Here is a 13,601-nt window from a genome sequence, read left to right as displayed (position 1 = left end):
TCTCAAACGTCTGCTCCTAAGCAGCACTTGAGTGATTTCTCCAGCTATTCAAACCGGCAGAATTACCCATACAGTATAAGCCCAAGTAACTGGTAAATAACTGTTCATACTCATATGCTCGATGGGATCTGCTCCAAAGGGGAAAGACTCAAAGTATAGCACGGTATGCATTCCAGAGGATGAAAATGCAAGCAACTACTTGGAATGACTATTCTTTAAAGCGTTTAAAGTAAGATGTTTGGGTTTTGTCGTCTTGCAAGCAAGTTCTATGCCTGTTTAATTCACACAGGGAACTAAAGAAGTATGTCTTGAAATATTTTCCCAACAAACTGGAATAATAATCCCTTGGTTTACTTATAACAACAAGGCATTTATTCAGCAAATGATTTGACTCTCAAAGCGACTGGACGTCATCTTTCAGGACAACCTATAATGTTGTACCCCCAAGTTTGGGAACAATGAAATAGAGAATTTGGTTATATGGGAGTAATTTAGGCCATGGTGGATTTAATAATTTTTAAATGTTTAAAACTGAGAGTGGTTAATTTTAATGATCGACTTTATTGCTTTTTTCCCCTAACAACTTGAGACCATTGAAATCTATGGCACTTCCTAGATTTGGGTCTGTTCCTTTCACCTAGCCTTTCCTTCTGTAAAAGACTTTTGAAATGATGGCCAAATTGCACAGCTGCCAACAAAGCATGCTTAAAATAAGTGCTTGGCTATCATTATTTCACTTTTCATCATCCTACACTTTTGAATAGAAGTTTTTCTTTTCTCAGATTATTCCAATCTATGAGGCAAGGGCCAAGGATTCAGTATGCCCTTATGAAAACAAATTAATTAGAAGGCCATTAGGCTGAGATGGTGTCTTGTGTCTTACATAAGCACATGGAAACCCAACAGTGGAAGGAAACTTAAAGCAATCAGAAACTGCCAAGTGACTTCTAATGAGAGATTGTGCCAAGCAGAAACCACCCACTAACCTCCGGAACTTTCCACTCTGACCAATCAAATGCTTCCTTTGTCTTGCTTGTGCAAACACGTCTTACAAAATCGCTTTCCCACACACCTTCTAGGTGGAGCTCATACTGCTTGTGGTTTGGTGCTGATTCATGAATTGGTCTGCTCCAAAAAACGCTATGACTTCTTTTTAAGATGGAGTTTAGCGCTTGTTGCCCAGGCTGGACTGCACCTCCACCTCTGGGTTCAAGCGATTCTCCTGCCTCAGCCTCCCAAGTAGCTGGGATTACAGGCATGCGCCACCACACCCAGCTAAATTTTGTATTTTTAGTAGAGACAGGGTTTCAGCATGTTGGTCAGGACGGTCTTGAACTCCTGACCTCGTGTGATCCACCTTCCTCGGCCTCCCAGCGTGCTGGGATTACAGGCATGAGCCACTGCGCCCAGCCTAAAAAACTGAAAATGTCCTTTGCCCTCCTGGGGGAACTGGTTAGGACCACAGCTCGTCCTGCGTCACGGCTATCCCCCCACCCCAGCCTTGTCCCCTTCCAGGCAGCCTGTCCTTCCCTCCCTGGTGTTTGTGTCCAAAAGACCCCATAGATTCTCCATAACCTGTCTTTTACTCCTCAACTCAAAGGGAATGTCTTGTCACTATATCCCCAGCACAGCGCCCGGTCCAGAAATCCTCACTGGCACGTAAGTCTTCCCTAAGTGTTTGCTGAATAAATACATGAAAGCGCACCATTCCCTCTATCCCTTCCTTCACCTTTCCTCCCTCCTTGACCTCACTGTCCTGTACTCATTGTTCCCAGAACTGTCAGTTGCTCTAGGAAGATCTGTAGCTCTGCTGCTGCCTTCAGGCCTCATGGACTGTGGAAAGTCCCTGGACCTGGCTCTGGTCCTTGCCACTCCCAAAAGAGGCTCTAGCTCCCCAAGGCAGGGCCCAACCTCACTCCAGCGAAACCTCACAGGTCAGCACAGGGCCTGTGTGCACACCTGTCAGGTTGTGTAAGGTGCTACTGGCTCTGCCTGGCCAGCGCCTCCTCAGGCTCACTTTTCTCCTGCCTTTCATAAGAGTCATCCTTGTACCCACAGCCTCCTCTCACCGGGTGTGGTGTTCTCCGTTCTCTGCAGGGCCCTGTGCAAATAAAGGGCTCCAGGACGCTTCCAGGGGCTGCTGGGATGGTTTGTGTTCAGTGCTAAATGCTGTTTCCACTCTGGTTCTCTTCCAAGTGCTCATGACTTAGATCAAGTGACTGTTTAATAAATTAGTTGCTTGGGTAGAATGGAAAATGTTTATCTTTTCTATTTGGAAAACGTAAATGTCCCCAAACCACATAGACTATGTACACAATAACATGTACAACTCAAAAAAAAAAAATAGCCTAGCAATTAAAAAAAAAAAACTATCCCTGACCCAGTCAATCCTCTTGGAGCAGCTTTTAAACTATTAGTATAGGAAGTGGGCTTTCATCCCAGCAGCTCCTTATCCAACAGCCTCAGGGAAGACAGCAGCATGCTGTGCCTCCGTGTTCTACTCTGTATGAATGAGCTGTTCAAGTTCTATCATTCAAGGTGACTCTGGCCCTTTGGGAGGCTGCATTCATTTTTCTGCTTGAGTGAATGTAGGTACAACGAAACATGATGTCTCAAGTTAAAAAGCTTCCACTTGGGATGTCAGGCAAAACTTTGTAAAGTGTTCCCTTGATTTCCAACACCACAGTTTTGCTGGCACATGAGGCTGGCAGCAGTGCACATGAATGACACACAGAGTACATGTCTGGATGTGCATTCACAGCAATGCAAAATAGTGCTAGGTATTGTGTACTGAGCACTCAGATGCGCCAGCACCATGCAAGCATTTTAGGGAGTTGCCTTTGCTCTAAATTCATGTGATCCCACAGGGGGGTTCCATCACCATGCCCATTCTACAGGTGGGGAAACCTTGATGCGGGGCAGCTTAGTAACTCATCCGGGGTCATGAGTGATGGGACTAGGATAGCACCGAATACTCTGACCTGAGATTGCTTTTAGCCATAAAGAAACAGACATACAGCTTCTGGTATATTTATGGAAAAGTATATACAAACAGCAAAGTCTGACTAATATTCAAATTGTAGCAATGGTTGATCCCATTCCAAAAAAAAAATAAAGCAATGGTAAAGAGTTTCAGGCACACAGTACTCACTAAGCCTCTGATGAATGTTGACTTGCCCTTGTTTAAAGTGCAAGTCATCAAAGCACACTGAGGACACAGACTGCACCAGTTACAGGGTAAGGTGCTGGTTTTCAGGGAACTCAGGTACCAAAAACTGTGCTGGGTACAACACTGGTTCCAAGTAGTGGAGCTGTGTACTTTCTCTTCGCTGGAATGCATGACACCAGGAGAAAGAAGAGAGGCTTATAAACACACACTGAGTTCTTCCTGTCTCTCTGGGAAGTGAGTGTTTTAAGGTGGGACCCCAAATCAGAAAGGTTGGGTAAACTGCCCATAGTCACACAGCCAGTGAGTTCAACTTCCTTGGGTGTAGAGACATCCTTTTTAACTGTGAAGCTTTCCAGAGCCTGAATGAAAACGTTTAAAATTTAATTTTGAACTTTCGACCTGTCGTTTGCTTTGGCTGTGTAAAAGCCAAAAGATATGACCTGGAGAGAACCCCAACTTATTAGAAGGCTTGAAGATTTCAGACACAGCCAGTTTTCAAATATTCAAAAAAACAAAAACCTTGAAAGATTTAGAAGTCATCTTTAAGACTTCGTTTGTTTAAGGTTTAAGGTTGCTGCCTGGAAAGCCACCCCCACAATCCTGGGGTCCCTTGCATAAGGGGGACATGAAAGTCTCTGAAAGTGATCAAGCCTATAAGGAGAAACTGCTAGGCAGTTTTAGGACACCAGGTTTCCAGTTGCAGCTGATCACTTGGCTGGGAGAAAACAGCTCCACCATCACCAAAGATACCAAAAGGGGAACCGGCAGAAAGGAGTAGAAACCAGTGGCCCTCAAGACCGACCATCAGCATTAGACTCTCGGCCAACCCCCTCCCCCCCGCCCCCACAGTCGTGATCTAAGGGAACAAAATCTAGTCTTCATTTTTATTTTAGATTTTTACTTTTTAACTCTTTATTTTTATATATTTAATTTTGAGACAGAGTCTCGCTCTGTCACCCAGGCTGGAGGGCAGTGGCGAGATCTCGGCTCACTGTAACCTCCGCCTCTCGGGTTCAAGCGATTCTTCCATCTCAGACTCCCGAGTAACTGGGATTACAGACAGGCGCCACCGCGCCCGGCTAAGGAAACCAAACCTAGGACCACTGAGTGGCTCTTTCCAGATCAGTTTCATCATGTTTTTTTCCATCACTCCCTTCCAGTCCTTTGTTTCCCGCCCTTTCCAGACGAATCCCTTCTGGTTTCCAAACTCCCGGGGCCGGGGGACTCGGGGAAGGGCACCCGTGCAGATGGGGGACGCCCCGCGGGATCTGGCAGGGAGAGGGCATCTGGGTGGGGGAGGCTTCGGGGAGAGGGCACCGGGCAGTGAGGGGAGGGTCGGAGAGGACGCCGGGCCGGGAGTAGGGTAGGGGGCCGGGGGCCGGGGACGTTACCGATGCCCGTAGTGGACGAGGAACATGGCCAGGAGGATGCAGTTGGGCGCGCTGCGGAGACGCGGGGCGGACTCGCTGGCGTACTGGTAGAGCGGCAGGGCCAGCGAGGGCAGCTCCTGCACCACCCAGGCGGCCCGCGCTGGCACTCGGAGCCTGTGGCTGGGCAGCGCGTGGCGGCCGTACACTGAGTTCGTCTGACGATTCCGCGCGAAGACCGCGCAGCCCACGGCGCACTGCAGGTAGGCGAGCGCGGCCAGCAGGCGCTCCTCCGCCACCCCCGTCGCCGTTGCCATCGCCAGGGCTGGGCAGCGTGCTCCATGCCCCAGAGGCCGCGGCGGGCAACATATAGGGCGGCGGCGCGGGGGCAGGAGGGGCGGCTACCGGAGGGGCGGCTACCGGAGTCCCGCACTGCCGGGACACTGCAGAAAGGGTTCTCAAGTCAGGCTTCTCCGGGGTAGCCGGGGCTGTGGGTGCGGCCCCGGGGGCGGGGCGAGCACTTGCGCGGGGAGGGACCTGCAAGCGCCCCACCCACGCCGGGGTGCAGTAACCCCGCGCCGCTCTGCGCACGCGCGGCTTCAGGCTGTCCGCGGAGCTCCTTGAGCCCGCGTGGGAAACCTGGGCGCTTCGCGCGGAGACGCCTTTGTGGCTGCTTCCTGGAGCATTTTTTTCCCCTTAGAGCTGTTCGCTGTTTTCCCTCTCACGCCGCTTTTCTGAAAGACGGGTTGTGCGCTTTGGGCTTATTCCTGGATGGTCCCCAAAGGTCCCCGAAAGGACCAGGCCCGGACACGTGGGGCCTTGGTTTCCGGCCGGAAGTCCCGGGAGGTGTAGGGCGAGAGTTCTGGCCGTGGCGGGCCGGTTTCTGCGTGCTGCGTGCGCGGCCGCGTGGGCTATGGGGCGGCGGTCGCGGGGCCGGCGGCTCCAGCAACAGCAGCGGCCGGAGGACGCGGAGGATGGCGCCGAGGGTGGTGGAAAGCGCGGCGAGGCGGTAGGAGCCGGGACCCGGCGGGCGGGCCAGGGGCTCCTCCTGGGCTTCCCGGACCCCGAGGCCTGCGAGGCGGCGGCGAGGGGGCGGCTCCTTGGGCCTCGGGGTAGACGTCTCTTTCCTTCCTCAGGGCTGGGAAGGAGGCTACCCCGAGATCGTCAAGGAGAACAAGCTGTTCGAGCACTACTACCAGGAGCTCAAGATCGTGCCCGAGGGCGAGTGGGGCCAGTTCATGGACGCTCTCAGGGAGCCGCTCCCGGCCACTTTAAGAATTACTGGTTACAAAAGGTAGGGAGGCAGTGCCTGATTTTTTGGGAGCTGGGGCCAGGATGCTGGAGGTTAAAGGCGACGGTGTTTTCTTCGACAAGTGTTACAGTGCCAGAGAACCGTGGCGTTTCAGCGGTTTGGATTCAGGAAGCATTGAGGTGGGGAGCACAGGGTCTAATGAAATGGTCACGGAGGTATTGCAGGCGCAAGGTTAGAAGACGAAATGAAAATGAGATCTGAGGAAGAGTCGGCTCCTGGGGAATCTTCCAGGAGGGAAGCTGAGGGTCTTACCTTTTGGAACGTAAGAGAATTTATAGAGAATGCATAAAACCCCTTGGTTCTCCCCCCCTCCGCGCCCCCCCTCCATCTTTGTAGTTACATCTTTCTAAATGAGTCGCAAGTAAAACTATAACTGTAGGATATGCTTAGGAGAGAAGGAATGCAGTGTTGCTCTTAGGGCTCAAACAGTGTGGATTGCTTAAATTTTGAAGGCATACAGTGTAAAAGTAGTGACTAAAGAATGTTTACTCTCCATGCAAAAGTTGGTTTTAGTTTTAAAACACTTGCAGTCTTAAATTTAAGAAGATACAATGTATTAACTTAGTTTTTTACATCAGTTTGAAACTTCCTTATTTTTCAATAGCCACGCAAAAGAGATTCTCCATTGCTTGAAGAACAAATATTTTAAGGAATTGGAGGACCTGGAGGTGGACGGTCAGAAAGTTGAAGTTCCACAGCCACTGAGTTGGTAGGTACCACAGTGCTTCATGCCGAATATTTATTTGGGATATTAATCTCTATCACTTGAATTATATTTCTTGGTACTGCATTTGCTGTTAACATGAAAGAGCTTGGGTATACTTTGCAAACATCCTAATGTTCTAGTACCTGGTGCTTTTATCAACATTACATTGCTACGCAAGTTTTCATGCGATTTGCGATTTGCAGCTTTATGAGTCACTGATTTCAGCCAGCTCTTCCTAGTACATCCAGCCTCTTCCTTTATGTCACCACTTCCGCCAGCTCCATGTTACAGCCCTTGTTTTCTCACATCAAAACTGTTGCAGAGTGGCTGCTTTGCCTTCAGAAAAAGGACAGACTTAGCTTGACAACAGTTTCCTGGTAGGTAGTCTCTTAGTGTTTTCCATTACAGACAGGTTACCACTGTCTGCTGTCAGGTTGTCTCCTGGTACTTCGCAGTACAGACTGCACCAGCCAATGTAGCATTTCCGAGTCTCAGCACCCAAGCGAGCTACTACTCTGGGAGCTACCTCTTTCTTGACCTGTCCTGGAGGTGCCTTCTGGGTTACCTATTCCTCATGGCTCGGTTCTAGTCTCAGTTGTATGAAGGTGATCCCTTGTGCTGATAGCATCTTGTAAAGATGCTTGGAGAACTCCGGAGGCGCCAGTCCTTCAGTTAACTTATATAAGTGGGAAAGTCGTTATTATTAACTTTGAGGTATTGAGTTCTCAGAAAAGTAATGCATGAAAAGGTGAATTAAGCCGTTTTTTGTTTGTTTGTTTGGAGACGGAGTCTCACTCTGTCTCCCAGGCTGGAGAGCAGTGGCACCATCTTGGCTCACTGCAAGCTCCACCTCCCTGGTTCACGCCATTCTCTTGTCTCAGCCTCCCGAGTAGCTGGGACTTCAGGTGCCCGCCACCACGCCCGGCCAATTTTTTTGTATTTTTAGTAGAGACGGGGTTTCACCTTGTTAGCCAGGATGGTCTCATCTCCTGACCTCATGATCCGCCCACCTCGGCCTCCCAAAGTGCTGGGATTACAGGCGTGAGCCACTGCGCCCTGCCAAATTAAGCGTTTTGCATCAACTTTTGAGGTTTTGACTATTCCAGTACGTAGTGTTATCTTTCCTTTTTGGATAACCTTTAGTGTTCGCAAATCAAGGTCAGATTTTCATTAATCATGGGGTACAGATTTGCTTGTTTTTCTTTCATTGGCTGTTTGGATTTTCATTGTCCCTATCACAGATAAGCATATACATTCACAATGAATGCTGACTGGCCAAACATTAAGTCAGTATTCAACCAGTATCAAGACCGAATATCACCATCATGGAATGTGTTGCAGGGATATAGGAATAAATATGACCAACATCGTGAAACCCTATCTCTACTAAAAATACAAAAATTAGACAGGCATGGTGGCACACGCCTGTAATCCCAGACACTAGGGAGGCTGAGGCATGAGAATCGCTTGAACCCAGGAGGTGGAGGTTGCAGTAAGCCAAGATCATGCCACTGCACTCCAGCCTGGGCCACAGAGCAAGACCATGTCTCAAAAAGGGAAAAAAGAATAGATATGCCACATCTTAGATTTTTAAAAGCTTGAAGGGTACAGTATAGGAAAATGATACGGGTGCTGCGTTGCTGTTAGTGGTCACTAATTGTCCACTGTAGTGAGATCAGTGGAAAAGGTAGATGTTTTTCAGCCTCTAGTTATGGCATTGCTGAGGTGAGGTAACCTTCACGAGATCAAGCTTTTCTTCCTCCTGGTAACTAGGTTGTAGACTTTGCTCAAGTCGTTTGGTTTGAAGATTTGATTGACGACACTGATTGTGTTGTACTTGAAGTAGAGGTCTGATACTGTAGTAGTCCATTTTCACACTGTTATAAGGACATCCCTGAGTAATGTATAGATAAAGGAAAGAGGCTTAATTGACTCACATTTCCACATGGCCGGGGAGGCCTCAGGAAGCTTAAAATCATGGCGGAAGATCTCTCTGCACAGGGTGGCAGGAGAGAGAATGAGTGCTGAGCAAAGGAAGAAGCACCTTATAAACCATCAGATCTCCCCCTGAGAACGAACTCACTGTTGTGAGAACAACATGAGGGAAACGGCCCCGGGATTTAATTATCTCCACCTCGTCCTGCCCTTGACACGTGGGGAATATTACAATTCAAGGTGAAATTGGGGTGGGAACACGAAGCCAAACCATCTAAAATATTTTAAGAAGACAGGATTACGATTCTCCTCGGGCATGTTTGTATTTTTAGCAGTGATGCATGTATGTGCTGCTTCACACAATCACCTGGAAACATTTGTTTCTAAAACCTTGTGTTTAGAAGCACAGAGATGGGATAAGAAATGCTTTTAAGATGAAGTTCCTGTCCAGGAGGAACGTTTCAGCATGTGTCTATAGGGAAGAGGTTTGCTCTTAAGGCACCTCAATGTGGGCATTTTCTTCTGCAGGCTCCAACAAACTAGGAGAAACCATACGATGTCAATAAGGCTTGCTAGTTTTTTATTATTCTCTGCAAACTACAGTTAAACTTGGATTTGATCAGCCCTTTTAACATTTAATAGCTGCTTTTCCACCTTGTTTAACAATGGGTCTGGGTATATGACAAGGTAATTACCAAACTCTTAGAATCTGCAGGTTGTCTGTAGTTGAAGAATGAAGGTGAATTGCTCTCTGCCAACAGCCAGCTATGTTTTTGTTTGCTTTAATTTTCTGAACACACAGCTGAAGGGTATGAACAAAACATTGTAGATCTGGGTTTCTAATATTTGGCTTTTTCCATTATCAATGATGGTTTCTCTATATTTTATTTTGAGACAGGGTCTCACTCTGTCACCCAGGCTGGAGTGCAGTGATGTCATGACGGTTCACTGCAGCCTTGACCTCCTAGGCTCAAGTGATCCTCCCACCTCAGCCTCCTGAGTAGCTCGGGCTACAGGTGCATGCCACCACGCCTGGCTAATTTTTTTAATTTTTTTGTAGAGATGGAGTTTCACCTTGTTGCCCAGGCTGGTCTTGCATTCCAGGGCTCAAGCAATCTTCCTGCCTTGGTTTCCCAAAGTGCTGGGATTACAGACATAAGCCACCATTCCTGGCCAATGCCAGTTTCTTGGCAGCTGTGTTCTCTAAACATTTATTTATTCAAATTCATCTGTCAGTTTTAGGGTACTAAATCTCTCAGCAAGCAAGTAAAGCAGAAGCTTTCCAGGACTTCTGGTAATTTTCTGTATTGCTCAAGATGCAGAAATAGATCATGTAATATTCTTCCCAATCCTCTGGTACATAGTGAAATATAATTTAGGAAAACGTTTTTTGAAATTACATTTTCTAGAAGGAAAGTTATGTATAGGACCATAGCTTGGGCCAGTTTCATTTTTTTCTTACTTTCCATAGACTCAGAACAATGAGAAATTATCCTAAAGCATTCTTATAGAAGCATTGTTTTGACAACCAATCGTTCAGAGTGCACCTTATTGTCATTCTATTTATGTGCTGTTTACTTTTTTTTTTTTTTGAGACAAGGTCTCTGTTGCCCAGGTTGGAGTGCAGTGGCATGATCTCAGCTCACTGCAACCTCCACCTCCTGGGCTCAGGTGATCCTCCCACCTCAGCGTCCCAGGTAGCTGGGATTACATTCCCCCATCACCATACCCAGCTATTTTTTCTATTTTTTGTACAGTTGGGGTTTTGCCATGTTGGACAGGCTAGTCTTGAACTCCTGACCTCAAGTGATCTGCCCACCTTGGTCTCCCAAAGTGCTGGTGTTACAGGCATGAGCCACTGCACCTCACCTGTTTACGTGCTTTTTAATGTCTAGATTGAGGATGGTTTGTCATAGATGTTGTATATATTTACAGAGTTCTTACCACTTGAGAATTTTTGATATGCAAAGATGACAGTGGTCCTTTTAACTTATCCTCTAAAAAGCCCAAATAGGATTTTTTCTTAAAAGACACAAGCTAAATTTGAATTAAGTAACTAAAAATTAAATATACCTCTCATTTTGTTTGATGTTAAAATCTACAAAGATTTAATAAACATTTTTTGGTTCATAAAAAGATGATGCTGTTCCTAAAGCTGTATAAGAAACATAATTTAAAAACATTTCTTGTAGAAACAGGGCCTCGCTTTGTTGCCCAGGCTGTTCTCTGTACCCAGAGGAAATAAACATTTATCTGTTAGTTTCTGTTTGTATTTAAATATTTCAGAGTTCCTAAATGTTTCTTTACATGAGATCAACAGCCTTCACAATTATAAATACTGTAGAATTTTAATCTTGTAATAGTACGTTTACATTTTGACTATCAGAAATTTGACGAATAAGACATATAAGGCTATATTTGTTCAAAGTATATCTAGACTGCTTATCTATATTTGAAAATGAAAATTCAGCTCTTTACAATAAGTCTAAATGGCATGTGGTGTTCATATTGATGTTTTAGTGATTTGGTAAGGCGATAACTTACATGATCGTACTAGCTTTGAGACAGACAAGTTCAGGAAGACCAGTTACTATATGAGCTGGCATTTGGCTGTTTGCAAGTAGAGGTTACAGTGGCACAGCAGATATTTGCCCAATACTATAGCAAATGCCAAATTTGCATGTAACCTACTATTTCGCCTCTAATGAGTCCAAAAGATTATTTAAAACAATTCTTTTTTAAATTGGCTTATGAATATGATTTTCTTTTGGCTTTATATTTTTGAACACATTAAATGTCGAGGAGGGAACTGGGCTATATGAGATAGAATCAAAGCGCTGGGGACCTTTGGAGGGTGGCCGTGGACAGATTCAGCCAGTTTCGTCTTCATTATTTGGTAGAAAATGCTTTTCAGGTACATCTTGTAATATTATGACTTGAGCAGTGTCGGGCTTTTAAGTCCTGAGTTTGTTTCCATCAAATAATCAGAGTTTAAAAGCAGTCAAATGTGTTTATGTTTTCCAGACATTCCAGTTTTATTTTCATGGTTTTCACTCTAGCTACAATTTGACGCATGGAAACATTGTGAGCCTGCATTGTTAAATTGAGTGTATTACTGCATCTCAGGTTTCGTGAGAATTGCTGAAACTACACTAAGATTTATGGCCGCGTGACGTGGTACACTTGGTTTGGCATTGGATTGAGCATGGTGCCGCGTGACATCAGTGTGCTCATTTGTATGGTGCAGATGCCTGTATAGGTGCAGGCCAAGTTTCAAAGCACATCCTGGGTGGGGTACAGTGGCTCATGCCTGTAATCCCAACACTTTGGGAGACTGATGCGGCCGGATCACTCGAGGCCAGGAGTTCGAGACCAACCTGGCCAACACGGCAAAACCCCATCTCTACTGAAAATACACGTCTGTAATCCCAGCTACTCAGGTGGCTGACTGAGGCATGAGAATTACTTGAATCCGGGAGGCAGAAGTCGCAGTGAGCTGAGATTACACCACTACACTCCAGCCTAGGTGACAGTGAGACTGTCTCAAAAAAAAAAAGGCAGTGTTTTTAGTATCCCCCATTTCTCCCCTAATTAAAAAAAATAAAAAAAATAAAAATAACATTGATGTCATCATTTATAGAAAGTTCAAATATATTCACAGATATGATGGCAGGTAATGCTTTATTCTTAGTTATATATAGGTAACAGCCTAGGAGCTCAAGTTAATGCATTAGTGGTTTCCAAGGTAGGATTTTTTTGGTATGTAAAATATTTTAGTGCATTATTGAACTGGTGTTAGAAATAATGAAAAATATATTTAAAAAAAACTAATCAGGTATTTGTGGGACACTCTGACACTGCATTATTTTGATTCTGTGTGATCTGCACATGAAGTAAGTCATCTTGTATCTTTTTTTTCTGATGACCTTACCATTGTTACCTTATAATGGTGAAGAGCAGAGGAGTGTCCGCTTTTTCATCTGATCTCGAGCGTTTCATCATTATAATATTACAGTAATATGCATAATCTTGTAACCCCCATGGCTCTCCTGTTTCTGGTTGGGCCACGGTGTAGCTAGAGCCATGTTCCTTAAGCCTACAGCGACACATCTCTGAGTGTTGCTGACTGTCTGTAGAGGATCGTGAGTAGGAGCAGGGAGAACAACATTCGAAGTCTCATTTGGCATGTGACTGATAGAAGCACAAAGTTGTCAACAGACGACTTTAGTATTTGTAATCCATAAATGTTTTGCTTTCTTTTTGGTCAGGTATCCTGAAGAACTTGCCTGGCACACAAATTTAAGTCGAAAAATCTTGAGAAAATCGCCACAGTTGGAAAAGTTTCATCAGTTTCTAGTTAGTGAAACAGAATCTGTAAGTTGATTTCTTTAGACTTGCTAGTTTCCTTAAACCTGAAAATGCATAGATGTAGTGTAGTTCTGTTTTTAGGTTCTTGTCACTAGAAGCAGTAGGTGGACATCACACACAGTAAAGATAACTGCAGTGTGTGCACCACCTGTGATTTCTGATTATTTGTATATCCGTTGCCTTGTTTGGTTTATCTAGTCATGAAATTCAGTAAGGATATCAATGCCAGCTAATTAATTTCTTGTTTCCTCTTGCTTGTGTATTTGGATGGCTATAGGGTTGGGGTGAGCACTGCACTCTCATTTCCTTCTTAGGTACACATTTCAGATGCCTGTTGTACATAAAAAGTAGTATGTTTTTAAGGCCATCTTGGTGGGGAATAGGTTTTTGGTTCTGTTTTTTAAAATTGATTTATTTTACTAAAAGTGAAGCTTTTGATTTTACTTTTTACTGTTTTTTTTTTTTTTTTTCTTACCACACGTTGCTCTTGGTAACCACAAAACCCCTAAGCACAGCTTTGGTCCTCACAGGACGGCATCTGTCTTCACATTCTCTGTAGCCACCCACATTCCTTGAGTGCAGTTCAGGTGCTGAGCTTTTTACCTTTAGCATCAGGCCATCCCCAGCAAAACAGCTATTTGCTTATGTACTAAATAATTCAATGAATGCCCATAAAGTTTGGGTATTTTTTTTTGTTTTTTGTTTTTTTGGAATTCTTAGTCTCACATTTAAAATCAGAGGTTT

The 13,601-nt window shown here is 45.3% G+C and overlaps 2 protein-coding genes across 5 annotated transcripts in view; one reads left to right on the top strand and one right to left on the bottom strand.

The window, feature by feature from the left end:
- The window catches only part of SRD5A1 (steroid 5 alpha-reductase 1), a 35,315-nt gene extending 30,181 nt beyond the window's left edge, over nt 1-5,134 (bottom strand). The window contains exon 1 of one of the 2 annotated variants that reach the window (XM_001144570.6): nt 4,561-5,134. In XM_001144570.6, the coding sequence (XP_001144570.1) occupies nt 4,561-4,853 (293 nt within the window). In that variant the 5' untranslated portion in view covers nt 4,854-5,134. The remainder of the gene's footprint in view (nt 1-4,560) is intronic. The other variant, XM_016952929.3, reaches the window with a different exon arrangement.
- The window catches only part of NSUN2 (NOP2/Sun RNA methyltransferase 2), a 32,633-nt gene continuing 24,087 nt past the window's right edge, over nt 5,056-13,601 (top strand). For 2 of the 3 annotated variants that reach the window (XR_002943874.3, XM_024356546.3), the window contains exons 1-4: nt 5,101-5,545; nt 5,673-5,830; nt 6,453-6,557; nt 12,758-12,863. Coding sequence is in view for 2 of the 3 variants with exons in the window: in XM_024356546.3 (XP_024212314.3) it covers nt 5,450-5,545; nt 5,673-5,830; nt 6,453-6,557; nt 12,758-12,863 (465 nt within the window). In the remaining variant the exon portion in view is untranslated. Of the gene's footprint in view, nt 5,546-5,672; nt 5,831-6,452; nt 6,558-12,757; nt 12,864-13,601 lie in introns of all 3 variants that reach the window. The other variant, XM_016952928.4, reaches the window with a different exon arrangement.

This window comes from Pan troglodytes, chromosome 4 (assembly GCF_028858775.2).
Source record: "Pan troglodytes isolate AG18354 chromosome 4, NHGRI_mPanTro3-v2.0_pri, whole genome shotgun sequence".
NCBI classification, from domain to species: Eukaryota; Metazoa; Chordata; class Mammalia; order Primates; family Hominidae; genus Pan; species Pan troglodytes.
Note: the sequence above shows the minus strand (reverse complement) of the source record. Positions and strands in the feature narration are given on the sequence as shown.